Here is an 18,773-nt window from a genome sequence, read left to right as displayed (position 1 = left end):
CGTGGGGGATACGTACCTCGTAAAAAAAACCGCGTTAATTGGGAAATCCGCGTAAAAACCTGGATGTATATGAAAAAGTAGTAGAAAAAGTATAACATAAACCATAACTATTGCTAAAACGTTATTATGAAAAAAAACATTAAATTATGTATGAAACCTAAAAAATCTATAATCTGTATCTATAGATTCTTAGTTTCAAAAAGTCGAAAGATATGGATGTGGTAACTCTTCTTTGAAGTCTTGTGAAAGTTTGTGAGCTTAGAAAAATGAAAAGGAAAAATATCTCCGATACTTCAATTTAGTGCAATACAGCTACTAAGATAGTGTGATTGTGTCATTCCAAATTATATGATCACCGAACAAGAACCAGCCTCGGGAAAGCATCGATCAACCCCTCGCTCATATTGCATAAATACAGCGTCCAATTTCCGACTTTCTTCCCTTAACTCGCATGAGGAAATTATGAACACGCAGCAGGAGCCGAAATCTACTTCACAAGCATTGGTAGCAGTAGTGCAGAATTTTCCCTCTCTCAGAGAAGATCTCGCGAGTGCGCTTTTCGCGGACAGTGATCTGTTCTTATTTTTTTTGCATTGCCGATTCGGTGAAACGAAAGTGTGTTCTCGTTAATCAATCATCGGTGAATCTCGGTGCGTTTGTTTGTAATCAATTGTCGACCTTGACATTGTAATAGGCGGTTCGAAAAAAAAGCCGCTGCTCTTGAAAGTGTACAGAAAAAACACTGATTAAGAAGGAACTGAAAGTTTATGAGATTTATCCTGCCAGCGAAGATTTATTGCCGCGCGTGTATTTGTGTTGATGTGATCGGAATTTTTAATTGTCGGCTTATGATCTATTTAAAATCACCAATTTTCAACGTAAATAATTTGGGCAGTGAAGATCAGATGAGATCGAGATGCGTTATGCAATTTGCGTCATTTCAGTTGGAGGCGCATGCGCTTTAAGTGCGCAAAAACCCCGGCCAAGCGGCGAAGTCCACCGATTGCATGCGGTGCCGTTCCCACATGCGTGATTATTTTTGATACATTGAACACATTTGCATTAGATTAGCCGTGTTTCACCCAAACCAAGGTCATGTCCTGTCTATTCCAAAATACGTATTCCATCGTTGTTGAGCGCGCAATCAAGGCAAAGTTAATTCACATTCGAGCATTTGCCGGTTTGCATTATTGATGAGCTGAAAAATCGAAGAAATACTACTGCTCTCGCTCGGATGGTTACATATCTTTTCCCAAACGCTTCGCTTCATGGGAAAATCAAATATAGCATTGGCTCTGTGGGTGTTGACGACTTCAAACTTTCTGCTAATAGAATTTTGCTGGAGAATCATCTCCACATTTGAGCCATGGTCAGTTTTGACGATGCCTTCGCTTATTTTGCGCATATTGGTGTATGTATGGAAACTCAACAGGCAACAGCATCGTCAATTTTGCCCGAGGTCATACATCAATATCGATATGGGACAACACACCGTCCTATAGAATAAACCTTAGCGACAATTCGGTTTTATGAGTAGCCAGCGGACCGTAATATTTTATCATGAATTAATTAATTTCTCACTCCCCTCATAAACCGTCCGAGGTTCGTGGGACCTTTTGGGTCGCTGTTCTTGGTCTGTTTTATTTCGTTGGTGGATGGAATGCGAACATATTCACCTTTCCAGATAGTAGCTATCGGAGTGTTTACCCTCAAAATTGAGTTTTTGTGTGTTTGATGAAATTTTTTTTGTATGGGTAAACATCAAACATCTCGTTCGGCTCCTCCTATGCCCAATTTGCTGTAACTCCATATAACGCTCACGAGCATCCCGATGCCGACATTTTTCCCTATATCTGTAGAACTGCTCGAAGTGAAAGTTTATGCGAGCAGCGGCGTAAATTGAACAGTCAGTGTTGAGGAAAATTTTCGTCGAAGCAAAATCATCTCTGTCAACAGACACCGTGGAGTGAAGGAAATGCAGAATTCAAACAAGGCAAGTATCGACAGCGTGTGGAGGAAAATTTTCCATCCATCGATTAAGGTGCGAAATATATTTGTTTCGTTGTATCTAAGTCGCTAAGGTTCCAATTTTGGAAGATGCTTTCATCGAAACAAGTCATATATTGATTGACGATTATATGCGATTGATTCAAATGTCGTTCATGTTCATTTATAGCCTTTTTGAAATATTCCAGATATATTTTATTGATGTCTTCAAGAAAAGGTTCCTCTTTAAGAGGTTTCAAACAGACTTTCGTTCTTGATCAGCTTTGGATGTACAAAAATAAAACCATGCATTTTTTTCTTACTTGGAATACTGTATCACATCTAAAAATCTTGAAAAGGCCTGGATGAGTAAGGAAGTAAACCAAATCAGCTCTATGGAAAATATTGCATAGGATACCAGTTAATACTTTTACAGAAGGTTTATTTAAAAAAAATATTTTTTGACACCAACGTGTCTTTATTCACTCTTTCTAAATAACTGAACATAGAATTTTAGGATACTGCTATATATAATCTCGCTGTGCCCTGATTCTAGTCCTATCGCTAAATACTGCATTATGGCAAATAATGGAAATGTTTGTTTATTTGGATCTTGGGTCGTGAGATTGTTTATGATGTGATGTGGCTGAGTGGTCCGATGTCTGGAGTTTGTTGATAATGAATTATCGCTTCGCGGGTGGTCCGTTGCTGGCCAGATGGTTGGTGACTTAACTCTTCCCCTCTTAAATGACTTTGTCCTCAAAGTTTAATGGTTCGAAAGGGTGATGGCATGTCGATGAAAGATTGGATTTCGTTTTCGCGTTCTGCTGATAGTTCTGATGACTGTGTCTTGGAGTTTGTGATGATTTCGTTTTTGCTGACGGAAACAGTTTCCGTGAGAATGATGTCGTCTTTGTTAATACTTGGGATGCTGAATTTGGCGTTGATGATTGTTTTTCTAGAAAGATATAGGAAAACTCCAATAGTGGCAATTATTGATACTACCGTGAATCCTCCAATGGATCCAAACAGGTGTAGCTTCCAGGTGAGAGAGTTACTTTGAAGTTTCAATATTTCCAATTCGTCTCGATGTTCTAATGTCAGGTTCTGTAGATATTCAACAGGTGGTGAGTCCAGGGTATCGAGCTCGGTAACTATTAGGCCGGTTGTAGGGTGATACGGTCGTCCAGGTAGAATAGTTTCAAAGTTAGAGAAGAATTCTCCGTTGATTCGTAGAGTGCATCCTTCAAATTGGATTAGAAATGAACCATTGAGTTGTTGGTTCGAGTTGCTGCAGTTGGATGAGACTTGCACAAGTGCGTTGTTGATAAGTATGGAGGCGTCGTCTATTCGTTTGACTAAACCTCTTGAATATATTTTTTCGAAGATGCAATTGGAATGTTGTCCACGTATTAGTTTTTCTATGCAGTCATTGCTTGGGGTTAAAGTTGAAGTTTCGCAAAGAAAATAATTTCCTTGATCCTCACATGGTTGGTTTGACTCGTAAATGTGTGTCAAATTACGCATTAGATAATTGCGTTGCAGTGAGATGCGTTTGTTGTTCTTTATAATGGAATCAATGTATTCATATTCATAAATGTCTTTTGAAAATTGTGGTACTTTTAAAATATACGCAATGTGCGTGTTGTTCAATGTTACTTGTGCCGTTGATTGTGATAATAGTTCCTCAAATGATGTGACGAATATGTCGTGGTTTCCCAGGAAGGTTGCGATCGTATTGAAGTCGCGCATTGATAACAGCTTGCTACTCGGTATACCATGTTTTGCCATTAGAATTGCTTCCTCAAGTGTTTCTATCTGGTCCTGAAGTGAGTCTAAGTTGGACAGTATCATTAAATGATTAATTTCAATCGAATGATTTTTAGCTTTTTGTTTTTCCATTAACAGCATTAGATTAGCCAAATCGGTTACTTCTTGTATTATATTGCTTATAGCTTGGTTTATCATTACTTGCTTGTTGTTTTGGGTTATGAGGGAGTTAAGTGTAGCGTTGATGATACGAAGGTCGTCTGCATCAGGGTTGCCTGCTACCCACTTCCATACAGTGCCTATAGTATCCCATCTTTTTTGTCTTTTTATAAAAGGTTTCAATTTGAGAAAGGTTTCATACAATTTATAATTCTTAATTTGCATCAATTCGTATAAAGGATTAACTGAAGGGTTTGATTGTATTTCATCATTCACGTTGGATATGGTGTTTCCTATTTGAATCAAATCTATGGGATGTACTATCCTTACGTAGCCTGTTTTTATCCTAGCTTTCCCAAATTGGAATGATAGCTAGTGGATTATTTGTGAGGTCATGTACGTGAATACTGGAGTGTATGGCCGACACGCAGAAGGCGAGTCTGGAATGAAAGGATTGAGGAATTAATTAGATTTCCGTAGATTGACCTTATGTATTTTCCTGCCTGTAGTGTCTATTATAAAAGTGTTATGATCTTCTTTGATTTTAATGTGTTTGTACCTGCTTTTTCTTTTTGATATATCATTGGTTTTTTCGAAAGCATATGAGCCTGGTTGAAAGATTGGGTATGTTTTTTCAATAATATTTTCGTTTTTGGCCTGATGTAAATTATATATTTTTTCAAAAGTTTTTTCTCTTTGTTTGGCAAAATCTTCAAATGGTAAGTTGTTATAATTTGTTCCAATATATACATTGCGAGGTGTGTCTTTGATAAAGGAATGGAAAGTATTATTGTACCTATGAACTAATTGTTGAATCAAATCTATTATTGACCAGTCTGGGTTTAAGAATTTCAAGCATCTTGAGATTTCTCTAATAGTAGAATGACAACGTTCTACTTGGCCATTTGTTTCTGATCGGTGTACAGGTGTTTTGAAAATTTTAATACCGATACTCTTGATTTCCTGTTCTATGACATTTGATATAAAACTGCTTTCGTTGTCTATTACTATTTGCGCAGGCACATCCCAATCATATAATAGTTGTATCAAGGCATCTTTGATATGTAGGATTGATTTCGATTTGATAGGTCGGATTTTAAGGAATTTGGAGAATTTATCAAGGGATGTTAGAAAAAGATTATTTTGATTATAGACAAAGATGTCTATGTGGATGATATCTGCAGGATAACATGGGACAGGTGTTTTGACGGGGATGAATTTCTGGGGGTTGCGTTCATATTTCTCTGTTTTACAAATTTCACAAGTCTTAACGCATTCCTGTGTTATTTTTGTCATTTTCGGAAAGTAGCATTTTCTCAAAAGTTGAAGTGAATTTTCCTTAGCATTTCTATGTGCAATATTATGTATCGTTTTAATTTCTTCTAATTGTTGTTCTTGATCATTAATGTCTTCAACTTTCGATTGTGAGAATCGTGCACGCACTAATTTTGGATTATAGTTTTCTTTGTAGATTTCTTGAATAGTAGCCATGATAGGTTCGTCGGTCATTATTCCATTTAAAAGTCCTGGAATGAGATATCTTTTCATTTTGTCTTTTAGAAAGTCAATAGTGAATTGTGGTTCAGTAAAAATGTGTCTTTTGTATCCTTCGAATGGAATGTTTTGTTCGTAGGCAGAGTTTTGACCGATTTGAAATATTATTTGATTACGGAAAACATTAATAGGGGCTTCAGTGGATGGAATGTAAGATGAATCGTCGTTGTCAGAAGAATGTTGAGTTGGTGTAAGAGAGTTAATTTGAATTCTAGAAAGAGCGTCAGCTACAACATTGGATTTGCCTGGTTTATGGTTATGGTTATCTCATAATCATGTTCTTCTAAATATGCTTTCCAACGTTTTAGCTTTGCGTTATTATTTTTTGGTGATAAGGTGAAGGTTAGTGGCATATGATCAGTGTAAATTTTTATTTTGGTACCATAAATGAAATTTCGTAATGCATTTAATGCCCATACGACGGCTAACTTTTCTTTTTCATTTGTGGCATAGTTTTCCTCTGTTTGTGAAAGTGTACGTGATATGAATGTAATTGGTCGTTCACCGTTTGAAAATTGTTGTGAGAGAACTGCACCGATTGCATTATCAGAAGCGTCGGTTGTTAGAATAAAAGGTTTTCCAAAATCGGGGAATACTAGGACGTCTTCAGATGATAAGACTTCCTTCAAAAGTATAAAAGCTTGCTTGGCCTCTTCGTTGAACTTGATAGGAAAATTTTTTGATTGTGATTTTGATATTTGGCGATGGCCATCCTCCCCTCTTAAAAGTTTTGTTAAAGGTTTTGCAAGTTTTGCATAATCTTTGATAAAACGTCTGTAATATCCAGAAAGTCCAAGGAAGGCACGTAATTCTTTTAAATTAGTAGGTTCGGGGTATTTTCGGATGCAATCAACTTTTTTCATGTTTGGTTTTAATCCGTCCGCAGAAACAATAAATCCAAGAAACTCAACTTCGGATTTTAGAAATTCACATTTGTCTGATTGAATTTTGAAATTGGTTTTCCTGAGCGTTTCTAGAATAGTTTTTAAATTTTCCAAATGTTCATCAATAGTTTTTCCAAAAACAATGATATCATCTATATATACATGACAAATTTTTCCAATGTGTTCGCGTAGTATGTCATCCATTACTCGTTGGAAAATACTTGGAGCGTTTTTGAGACCAAATGGCATACGGAGAAATTCGTATTTACCATTATTAACAGAGAATGCAGTCTTTTCTATGTCTTTATGTGCCATTGGAATTTGATGAAAGCCAGATGCTAAGTCTAATGTTGTGAAATATTTGTTATTTCCTAAGTTTGCTAGAACAGTCGATGTGTCTGGAATTGGATATTTATCACTGATAGTTTTGGTATTAATTTTTCTGTAATCAATGACCATGCGATATTTTTTTTCGCCTGATGCATCAATTTTTTTGGGTACTATCCAAACTGGTGAATTATATGGTGATCGGGATGGTTGAATTATACCATCTCGTAAAAGTTGATCTAGCTGTTTAGTAATTTCTGTTTTAAGGGCTTGCGGATAAGGATAGGATTTGCTGTAAACTGGATTTTCATTGATTGTTCGAATTTCGGCTTTTACCTCTGTGATAAATGATAGTTTACTGTCTGGAGGCTGGAAGAGATCTTTAAAATTTGTTAGTAAATTTGATAATTTTTCCTTTTGCGTTGATGACAGGTGATCGTCTCGTACCTGGATTTTATTCACTGCTTGAAACTGATGCTGTAGTAAAGGAATAATATTTTGATTAATAATAAGTTGCTCATTTGATGTATTTATTATGGCACCTAATTCTTTTAGGGTATCATGTCCAATGATGGCATCGAATGTTTTTAGATTTTTCATGTGATAAAGTTTAACATTGATGTTGGAATATGGTCTAAATAATCGTGCTTGAGAAAATTTGGTAATTTCAATGTCACCGGCTACAGAAGATACAGGAAAGGGTTTTTCAACATCGTGAGAGATTTTTGCATGTTTTGGATGTATGTAGTTTTTGTTTGATCCAGTGTCGACTAAAAATTTCAAAGGAGTATCTGTTTTACCATAGAAAAGGAAATATGGTAACGTGGATTTTATTCTAAAAAATTAAGTTCGGTAGGTTCATCATTATTATTTGATTCGTCTTGTTCTTCTATTTCAATGTTGTCACTGTATCGTTCAAAAGATGTTCCTTGTGGGCAACTTTCTTCTGCGAGGTATGGGACTTGTTCAAAATATTGGGATACATCAGGATCATTTTCTGTATATTCATTAGTTTCTATATTAAAATATCTGGGTCGTTTATTCGGAATTTGTGGCCGGTTTGCGTAATTCACTTGTCGAGATCGAATCGAAGGGTCTACTTCCATTGGTTCGACTTTATTATTGGGTTTTGGAACAAATGGGTTGTTTTGCTGAGCTTGAAATCTTGGTTGAGGTTGAGGATTTTGAGGTTGAAATTTTTGTGGTTGAAATTGGTTTGAAATCATTGGTCTAAACATATTTTGTTGTTGATGTTGTCGATTAAAATTGTGAACAGGATTAAACATTGGCTGTTGACGAGCAGTATGCTGAATATACATCGGTTGAATTTTGGGAGGAATTCTAGGTGGTATTCTAGGATAATCTTCAATTCCGTGTCTTGTTTTTGTCATTGTTTTCCTGTATTCAATGTTTTGGTAAGTAATACAATATGCGTATGCATTTGCTAATGATTCCGGTTCGTGATTTTTCAAAAATTTGCCGACATCTCCATTTAATCCGCGAGTGAAAGCATCTATTGCTTTTCTATTGTATATGTCAATCATGGCCTTTGGTGCTTCTGGGTGTCTATAGGCTGGGTTAGTTTTAATTTGTCCAGCAATAAGAGAAAGGAGTTTTTTAATTTCATCGTAGAAACATTCCAAACTTTCACCAGATTGTGTTGTGTTCATCAATTGATAATCGAGAGTTGTCAGATCTCTCTTTTCACCATAATATGTCAAAAGAGTTTTCTTTATTAAATTCCAGTTTATATTTACATCGGAATTTACTAATGCACTGTTGGCTTCTCCTTTTATTTTCCTTCTTATTGCTGTGCAGATGGCATAAAATTTATTCCGTTGATCGGTTGTGCTATTAATATTGGTTGTGTATGCTCTTACGAGAACATCAACATCACGTATCCAGCTGCTTAATTCATCGGATTTACCATCAAAAACAGGTATTTCCTTAATTAAATCTGGTAATTTTTCAATAGAGGCTGGATCTGCAGGTGATCCATCTGGGTTTGAATAAAAAAGAACTGGATCTTTATAATCCAAGTCTGGTAATGGAGCATTTAAACTTTCTAAAATGCTTAACCTGTTTAAAATATCTTGCATTTGTTCTGCCATTTTATTGAATCTGATTAAGTATGTATTTTTTTTCAAAAATTATATTAAAACACAACTAGTTTAGTTAATTCACTTTTTTTATTATAATTGTATTTCTTATATTTTGATTTGAATATTGTTTCGCTTTTCTTCACTTTTTATTAATAATTTTAGTAAAAATTTTTCACTTTGATTTTGATTAATTCACTTAATTGAAATAAAAAATTTACTTACACAATAATTCCAAACATTCTGTGGGTATGCCACAGAACTGCGGGACACGTGGCTCCGTTCCCAATCCTCTTGCAGTGGAAATCTGGAAGCCTTTCGAGCGCGTGTTTGGTTGTTACCGAGTCCTATTATCTCCGGATCCAAGCGTCGGGTGAGCTCGAAGTGATGAGGATCCGTGGAACCCAGGTGAAGCACACACTTCCCGGTGCGGTGGTGTTTTCCTTTTTAGATGAAGCACTAGTATTTCTCTGTGTTTTCGTCCTACTGGGGCACCTATCCGCACGTCCGCTTTAAACGAGGTTGGTGTTGCGCGAGTTATCAATTCGAACCGATGGTTGCTTTATCGCACCAAGTCGTTGTTCGAAACGCGGTGGAAAATTAAACGGGCTGTCGATTGCTTTCACGCACCGAGTCTTACTTCCGTTCACTTCACTAATTTTCCACTAAAATTCCACTGATAACACTAATCACTCTGGGTCCCTATTCGGGCGCCAGTTAATACTTTTACAGAAGGTTTATTTAAAAAAAATATTTTTTGACACCAACGTGTCTTTATTCACTCTTTCTAAATAACTGAACATAGAATTTTAGGATACTGCTATATATAATCTCGCTGTGCCCTGATTCTAGTCCTATCGCTAAATACTGCATTATGGCAAATAATGGAAATGTTTGTTTATTTGGATCTTGGGTCGTGAGATTGTTTATGATGTGATGTGGCTGAGTGGTCCGATGTCTGGAGTTTGTTGATAATGAATTATCGCTTCGCGGGTGGTCCGTTGCTGGCCAGATGGTTGGTGACTTAACTTACCAAATACGATTTTTTTATTTTTTTCCCTATGTTTTTCAATATTAGTAAAAAATAAAAATAAATCAATATACCATAAATATGAAAAAATAAAAACACGAGCACATTTCAAAGCAATACTGTGTCTCAAAACATGATTTGAAAGTTCCAAAATTTGGATTTACCAAAAAATTGTACCGCTCAACGCAATAGAATTCTAGAAAAAAATCACATTTCAAAAACACGTAGGGGATATGCGGTTAAAATAAACCAGTGCTCAAACTCCGATAATTTAACTAAAAACCAGTTGATACTTCTTCATTATCCTATTCTTAGAACATTTGAAGCTATTTAAGACACCCTGTTATGCATGAAACTGTCAAATGTAAAAAAAAATAAATGATACAGAAATTTCTCTCTCGATAGCCTTTCGGTTGTAATTTTGCACGCATCGTATTTAAGGAATTTTGGACAACTGTTCACATATTCAATGAGAGGTAAACAGATATTTTGTTTGGTTTCAGTGATTAATTCGCATTCGAATTTACTTTGTTTTTTGGGGCAAAATGAGCCCCCACTGGATAGCGACTAACAATGTTATGTTTTCCAAAGCTGATCTACCTTATCACATGTTGCTTTTCAAGGGGTTTCTTTTGTGGCTTTGATCCTGAAAAAAATATGCCACCTCAACCAAAACCAAATCTCAATATGTGAAGCTTCTATTGTTTTTGTACGTATGAGAAAATTCTAATTACTACTCTAGGTGAACAAGCTCAGTTTGATTCATACATGTATCTACTATTTCAATAATGATTTAAACAAATTTATACGAGGAACAACGCATAAATCTATCCCATTTAGCATGATATGAGTAATTGTTCATTTTACCACCACCATGTGATATTAACCGCACGATAAAAAAATGCTCCCCCCCTCTCTAAGCTATTGTTCGAAGTTTGGAAGGTGTTGTGATTGGAAGATTTAGCACAAAGTGGTGAAATTTTGTTCGGTAGAGACACCGCAACGATTTTTATGGCGTCTGGTGGAGAGTACTTCTGTATTGTTTGCATCACTGCACAATGGTCCAGCAGATGCATTGAGGTGGAAATTAGCAGATAGAGCTCGACAGTTATTCTCTAGACAAAAATTGTCTTCGACAAAGTTGTTACACATAATAGAGCGCTCATTTTTATGTTATCAAAAATAGAGTGACCATAATTGTCGGTGAATTAAAAAATCTAACTTTCTTATCTTTATAGATAGAGGTGAACATAGTTTGACAGTATTGTAGTCCCAGTTATTTAAAATATCTTTGTAGAACAAAGTTGCGTTAGGATCACCATGAAAAAAAAACTGTTTTTTTGCTCTAACTTTTATATTTCAAATTCTACATACAAACTGTCTCCGAAAGTTATTTAGAGCTTACTAATACAAACATTTTGCGATGCAGAACTTGTCAATATCTCAACTTCACTCAAAGTTATTGATATTTTTCCCAAAAAATACGCTCTTTTCGATTGCTTGCCATTCTTTCTGGAGCAAACATAAAAAAAGTTTGTTAACGGAATTTGAAAGAATAAATTTCACTCTATATAATATGTGATTTTCAAAGATTTGTCATTTTTTGTATTTGAGTAAATTGAAATTGAAATCATGAGTTTTTGGGTGAAAACCCATAAATTACATTGAGTAGGATTAAGATATTGACAAACTATGCATCACAAAATGTTGGTATTGATAAGCTCTAAATAATATAAATAATTTTGATGTAGGATTTGAAATATAAAAGTTATAGTAAAAAATCGGTTTTCCATGGTTACCCTAATGCAACTTAGTAAAAAAACAACTTTATTTGAGATATTTATTATTTAGACAAAAGCTTTCTTCGAAAAAGCTGTTACTCATAATAGAGCGCTCATTTTTATGTTATCAAAAATAGGGTGACCAAAATTGTCGATGAAATAAAAAATCAAACTTTCTTATCTTTATAGATAGAAATAAACACAGTTCGACAATGTTGTAGCCCCAATTATTTTAAACAACTTTGTAGAAAATTTTTTTTTTCTATTTTTAATTATAATCAATTTAACACTTTTGACGTGGGACTACGTCTAACCGGAATATACGGGGGGTAGAATGAAAACCTAAACACAGAACATGCAGGAAAAAATGCAAGATTTCGAATGCTTATAACTCGAACATTTCTTACTGGATCGAATAGATGTTTGCATCAATTGATAGGGAATATTTCTACGCATCTATCGCAATTAATTGAATGTTATGTTTCATTAGATAAACAATTAAATAACTGCGATATGTTGAGCTTTATCTGAACGCCCTAACTGCCTTGTTTTGATTTGCCCGATTTACGGTTTCCCCAACACGACCATCAAAACCAAGCAGACTTGTGGAAATCGGCATTGAAAATACATGAAAGCTTTTGTTCCCTAACAGAGATTTCAAAACTAATGTGCCTGGAGAAATTGGCATGGCAAATTCATGCAGGTCGGGGATATTTTTGTTCTATAGAAGTTGAAGTTGTTGATTCATGCAAGCCGGGGGCACCCGCATTTTTGTTTTGCATAGCGGGTTATTCAAGATTGCATTGAAGGATATGCCTTCATATGTTCTGCTCACAGAATTTCTACGTACACCATTTGATGATTAGGCAAAATGTAATGTATGTTTTCACATTTAATTGAATTGGGAAATTGTTTCATTCAATCAAAAATTTAATCAGTACAAACAAATGATTGCCAAGCTAAGATAGTCCCACGTCAACCTTGCGATTATATCATAGATATAACCCACCCATTTTTTTCCTAACTTGTAGAACTTATCAAAACCAACATTTTGCGATGCAGAACTTGTCAATATCTCAATCCTACCCAAAGTTATTGATTGTTATTGTAGAAAAAATATTTTTTCTATTTTTTAATATAATCGATTTTACACTTTTTTCCTAACTTGTATTAGGGTGACCATGAAAAAGCGGTGTTTCGCTCTAACATTTATATTTAAAATTCTACATCAAAACTGTCTTCGCACGACTTTTAGAAATTATCAAAACCAACATTTTGCGATGCAGAACTTGTCAATATCTCAATCCTACTCAAAGTTATTGATTGTTTTTTACCCAAAAACTCATGATTTCAGTTTTGATTTACTCAAACACGAAAAATAACATAATTTTGAAAATCACACATAATGGAAGAGAACTATGTTCTTTCAAATGCCGTCAATAAACTTTGTTTATGTTTGCCCTAGAAAGAATAACAAACAATTGCAGAGAGCGTATTTTTTGGGAAGAAATATCAATAACTTTGACTGAAGTTGAGATATTGACAAGTTCTGCATCGCAAAATGTTTGTTTGTATGTATAACAACTTTGTCGAAGACAGTTTTTGTTTAGAGAATAACTGTCGTGCTCTAAATGCTAATTTCCACTTAATTGCATCTCCTGGACCATTGTGCACTGGTACACAATGTAGATTGAATTAAATACACGAATAGGTTTTTTTTCGAGCTTTGAACAAATAAAAAAAAATATATTTTTGCCATCCATTTGTTTATTTATATACTTTCTAAATTTTATAAGTTACAAACCTTTGAAGTGAAATGGAATTCTGAATTTAGGAACACACTTTTATCTTTGCTGTAATTATAAAACTTCGTGTTCCATGATTTTGAAAATGCAAGATGGCGGTCGCTACAAAATGGCGAACTACATATTTTTTCAAAACCCCATCAATATTGGTATCAAATGGAAGGACCTAATTTTTTATTTCTTCCCTATATGTATTTTTGTCCACTAATTTCCACTTAAATACGCCTCGTGCCAACTTCCAATCTGGGGTTATAATTTGGGTCCCAAACTCGATGTTCAGAAAAATGTCCAATTAGAGGTGAAAATGCCCAATTATTCGTGACACTGTCCAATTAGCTAGATATCGAATTAGATGTAACTTACTGTATAAAAAAAATGGATTTCTGTCTTTCGGTAAGATTTTTATGGAATTGGAAATTACTGAACCTATCGGAGTGAAAATATGCATGAAAATATGCGGACTGCGAAACTCGAGAACTAATCAAGCAAATGGAGTCGAATCTGGCATATGGAGATTTCAGGGAGCAATAGATGTTTCTATGGTGGTTCGACACTGTGTTTCACTACTTTGCCTCATTGCCATTATTTAGGGCGTGTTCTGCGAAATTTCGTTGGCTTGGGTTTGGATTTGGCTGGTTACACATTGGACCACGAAATATAACTGCGTAATGTGCAACTTACCACAGTTCGTGCTCATTGAATGAATCTCTCTTTTTCAGTTTTTCAGTAAAAAGAAGTATAAAGTGTATTCAGTATAAGGCTGACCACAATTTATTCGAAAACATAATGGTTTCTTATGTTAGCGACAAGAACTTCCGCTTCTGCCTCGAAGATATTGATCTGTTCGAATGAACGTTTTAAAAATTGAACCAAATTCGGTAATTTGTGTAGCATAATAAACGCATTAGGGATATTTACCACCGACTTACTAACTATCTAGGCTGCCGAATTTCCTTCTCGCGATAACAACTGCAGGCTGTTGGTAGAAATTTAATCAAAATAACCCGGTCGCCCGCGTGTTTGTTGCCTCACCCCCCGTCCCACGGAAAGTAACAAGTTTACAATCTTCTTGTTGAAGAAGCCACCCCGGGGGTAGTTGATTTGTTGTTTTTACAGACGCCGCTATTACTTTACCATCAGGCGGAATTCAATTACGGTTTTAATTAATATTAATCGACTGCCAAAAGTTTAATCCTCATTCAGGAGCAACATCAATTGGATCATTCAAATAAAACGGTTCAAATAATCCACGGATGTAAACAACATAAGGTGATGAATAATTTATCCCAATTTCTCGGCTCGGCCTTACTGCGAGGGTTTGTATGCTTGGAAAGTGAAATGAGACATCATTTATATTTCCGATTATTTTTCCTTGACGACACGACACGAGGGTGGAGCGGACATTTCGTGTCACATCAGTTTGTTTTCCCTGCTTCCTTCAGCTCATTTCCGAGCACAATTCATTTGCGTCATCGCGGATGGAAAGTTTTGGTCCTCAGGAGAAAAGAAGATGTTGATTTTCATGGATACAGACTGTATTGGTTTTGGATTGTTCGGAGAATGCATTTGATAGCCAAACGAGATGAGCTCTGAATCTTGAATTTTGATGAAGAGAACGAAGATTGTTTGCGTGCGTTTTTTATTCATTCCATGAATGTTTCTGTTTAATGAACCGACATTTAGAAAGCAAAATCCAGCGCCAAAGGCATTACTGATAATCGTTCGTTGTGTTTTTTCTCCTCTCTCTACAGCAAGGAAGCCCAAAGCAACCGGCCGTGCGGAGGCGAATGTCCCGCCATGGTTCGGTTCTAATTGAGACTACACCTCGGCAGATTCCGTGGGACTTGATCGATCGACTGCTGGTTCCGATCATCTGTTGCCACGCCGCATCGATAGTCGTTTCCGGTGCGCTTAGCATTCTTGGCATCTACCAGCTGTCCGCGTTTGCATTATTCGTGTTCTTCTCCATCATAACCGTCAGCATGGTGCTTGGTTTCCACAGTTTGAAGGTAAGTGGCCGATATACGAATCCGATAATCCTCTGGCTCCTAAACGAACACAATTGTGATCGGCTGAACATTATTTATTGCCCTTTTACGAGCACCGGTTGATTCCGAATAAAGCGTGTAACTTTTTTATTTGTACATACAAATCTATCCACAATTGGAGTGCACAGGTTGCAAAAAACGAAAATAAAACCGATCACAATCATAAAATTTTATGAACCGGTGTCAATTTCCACGAGACAATCATATATCTAATTCCGAAGCTGTTGCGCTATAAACATACCGCAAAGGCTGCGTATAAGAGAACGACCTTCCGGAAACCTCACCACAAATGAAGATGTGATAAAATTTATAAAATATGAACTTGGATGTTTAAAATAAACTGGTTCAAACTACATACCGCGAAATACTATTGGAGGTTTGTGCAAATTTGATTGTGTATTATATCAACGAGGTTAGCTAAATTACGCCCTGTTGGTATGCATCACTCACAGTGTATAACCATGCGTTATAGGTGTTACACACCGAAGCGTTGTTTGCGGGATGATATTCAGCAGATCGAAAATTTAGTGTGAGTAGGGGAGCCGCGGGAAATACGGACAGTGGGGGTAATATGGACATGTGGTTGATTTGTATAGTTACATTTTGAATTTCCGATTTCTGTTAATGAGAACACCTTCTACATGTTATTCTATAATATTTAAGCCAACCTATGGCAATGAATACTGATCAAAAGTGGAAAAGGGAAACAAAAACCCAAAATCATACATGATTCCGCGTGAAGATGTGATTTTAGCTGCTACGATATTAAGAATTTTGAGTGGTTTAATATTAAAATTCAATTCGTTGATGGTTTTTTGGGTTTTTTTCCATTATATCTCGAGAACAGTTGGTCTTAGGATAATAGTGTCTGTATAGTTTTCATACATAATTGCGGGTAAATCAATTTTCAAAATATTTCAATTTCGTCAATTTCTAGGAATAGGAATTTGCATGAGATTGTCCATGCACCACTTATCGTCAAACTTAAAAGGATTGACCCAGTATTCTAATAAAAATATACACGTAATTAGGTAGCTGATTCAGGAGGTGATAGAGGGTCAATTTGGTGAAAAAAAATCCTTCTACGTGTATGGTCAATTCTCAACTAGGGCAGAGTTGTCGAACTTTTCTTGAGCCCAATTTCATGCCTTGATCTAACTCTAAAGGGTGTGTCACATCAAATTGCATCACGGAAAAAACGCTGTAGAAATTTAATTTTTAGGAATTATATCTTCAGCTTTCGCTTATAATCAGATAAGAGTGTATAGATCACGTTGGACATGCTTCACTGTCAATTTTTTGTAAATTTGGAAAAAATGTCGTCGAACGAAAAAGAGCGTCGTGAATTAATCCTGCGTACTCATTTCGAGAATCCGGAGTCGTCACATCGGGACATCGGTAAGATGCTGGGAATCGTCCAATCCACGGTCAGCAGAGTACTAAAACGATACTTCGAGAACCTAACCATCGACCGGAAGGTGAAGAACGGCAAAAATGGATGCTCCGTCAGTGAAAAAGATCACAAGCGCGTAGTTAAGCAGTTTAGACGTGATCCGAGAAGTTCGGTCCGGGATGTCGCCAATAAGCTGAATTTGTCAAGTTCATTCGTCCAGCGGACCAAGCAGCGGGAGGGCCTGCGTACATACAAGGTTCAGAAGGCTCCTAACCGCGACGAAAGGCAAAACATGGTGGGGAAGACGCGAGCCCGGAAGCTGTTAACCGAAATGCTGACGAAGCCGCATTGCCTGGTAATGGACGACGAAACCTACGTCAAAGCGGACTTTCGTCAGCTGCCGGGCCTGTTGTTCTTCTCCGCAGAGGACAAATTAAGCGTTCCGGAGGAGATTCGCATGCAGAAACTATCTAAGTTTGCCAAAAAGTACATGGTGTGGCAAGCGATCTGCTCTTGCGGAAAGCGGAGCGCCCCCTTCGTGATGACCGGCACGGGAAACGGGCAGGTTTACCTTAAGGAGTGCCTACAGAAGCGCTTACTACCACTATTGAAGCAGTACGAGGGCCCGACCATCTTCTGGCCGGATCTCGCTTCGTGCCACTATTCAAAGGACGTGTTGGAGTGGTACGAAGCCAACGGGGTCACCTTCGTGCCAAAGGAAATGAACCCGCCCAACGCGCCGGAACTTCGCCCAATAGAGAAATATTGGGCGATTATGAAGCAGGCTCTTCGGAAGAACCCAAAAGTTGTCAAATCGGAGGCGGACTTCAAGGAAAAATGGATTTCTGTTCAAAAAAAAAAAAAACTGCAACCTGACGTTGTACAGAACCTTATGGACGGGGTAAAGAGGAAGGTGCAAGCATACGGGCTTGGGCTCGAAGTATGAATAAAAAGAAAATGCCAAAAGTTGTTAAATAATTTTTTATTTTACTGTCTAAAATTTTCAAAAGGATCGGTCTACTGGGCGAATTTCTACAGCGTTTTTTCCGTGATGCAATTTGATGTGACACACCCTTTAATTTAGAAAGTACGCTGCCTAGAATGATTATGCTGCTCATCTAAAAGATAAGAAAATTTTACGTTGAATACAGTTGTGAAACATTTAAATTAATGGAACCAAGTACATTTTAGAAGTAAAAAAGAAAATTAACATTTTATATTTTTATGGGTTTTTATTGATTTTACAAGAATGTCAACCACTCTACAATTCCTTCCCTGACACCACACTATTATCCTTCTTGTTATCTCCACTAATTTAAATGTTTCACAACAGTTTCTATGCGAAATTTCATCATCTTCCGAATAATAGCAACTGAATCATGCTAAGTAGCGTACTTTATGAATTGGAGTCAGTTTAAGGCAAAAAATCGGTCTCAAGGAAAGTTCAATAATTATTTCATAGTTGAGATTTGACCATAAGCGTGAAAGATTTTTTCATATATATGATAACATTATTCGAAACTGTTATAAAAGTTTTCAATATTTTATTATGAGAAAGTTTTCTCAACAGTTTAAACATTTATTTAAATCTTCATAGAAAGCTAATTGATTTCTTAAAAAGTTGTTTCAATAGGGTAGTAGGTTTGAAATATTCTTAGTTTTAAATTAAAGAATAATTTATATTCGATAAAGAATACGTCTGTATTAAATAGTTCTACTGAAACTTTGAACACAAACCAAAAACGCTTTTTTCTTGCAAAGTCTTTTGTCTCACACGCTTACACATATCAAACTAAAAATATGTACGTAAGATATCTCTAAACTAGAAATTTGTAGCATGAAAATCCTGTATTTTGTTGTCCTCATGTTGTGGCAGTATTTTTCATCTTTCGGAAGATACAGCGTTCCGAAAACGCTTAAAAATTTCAACCTTTCAC

General features: G+C 36.2%; 1 protein-coding gene across 3 annotated transcripts in view; it reads left to right on the top strand.

Moving 5' to 3' along the window:
* The first annotated feature begins 494 nt into the window (after positions 1–494).
* Positions 495–18,773, top strand: part of LOC129771594 (D-beta-hydroxybutyrate dehydrogenase, mitochondrial) — a 285,257-nt gene continuing 266,978 nt past the window's right edge. The window contains exons 1-3 of one of the 3 annotated variants that reach the window (XM_055775390.1): positions 495–650; positions 1,860–1,993; positions 15,147–15,404. In XM_055775390.1, the coding sequence (XP_055631365.1) occupies positions 1,976–1,993; positions 15,147–15,404 (276 nt within the window). In that variant the 5' untranslated portion in view covers positions 495–650; positions 1,860–1,975. Of the gene's footprint in view, positions 651–1,836; positions 1,994–15,146; positions 15,405–18,773 lie in introns of those variants that run through there. The other 2 variants (XM_055775391.1, XM_055775392.1) reach the window with 2 other exon arrangements.

This window comes from Toxorhynchites rutilus, chromosome 2 (assembly GCF_029784135.1).
Source record: "Toxorhynchites rutilus septentrionalis strain SRP chromosome 2, ASM2978413v1, whole genome shotgun sequence".
Lineage (NCBI taxonomy): Eukaryota > Metazoa > Arthropoda > Insecta > Diptera > Culicidae > Toxorhynchites > Toxorhynchites rutilus.
Note: the sequence above shows the minus strand (reverse complement) of the source record. Positions and strands in the feature narration are given on the sequence as shown.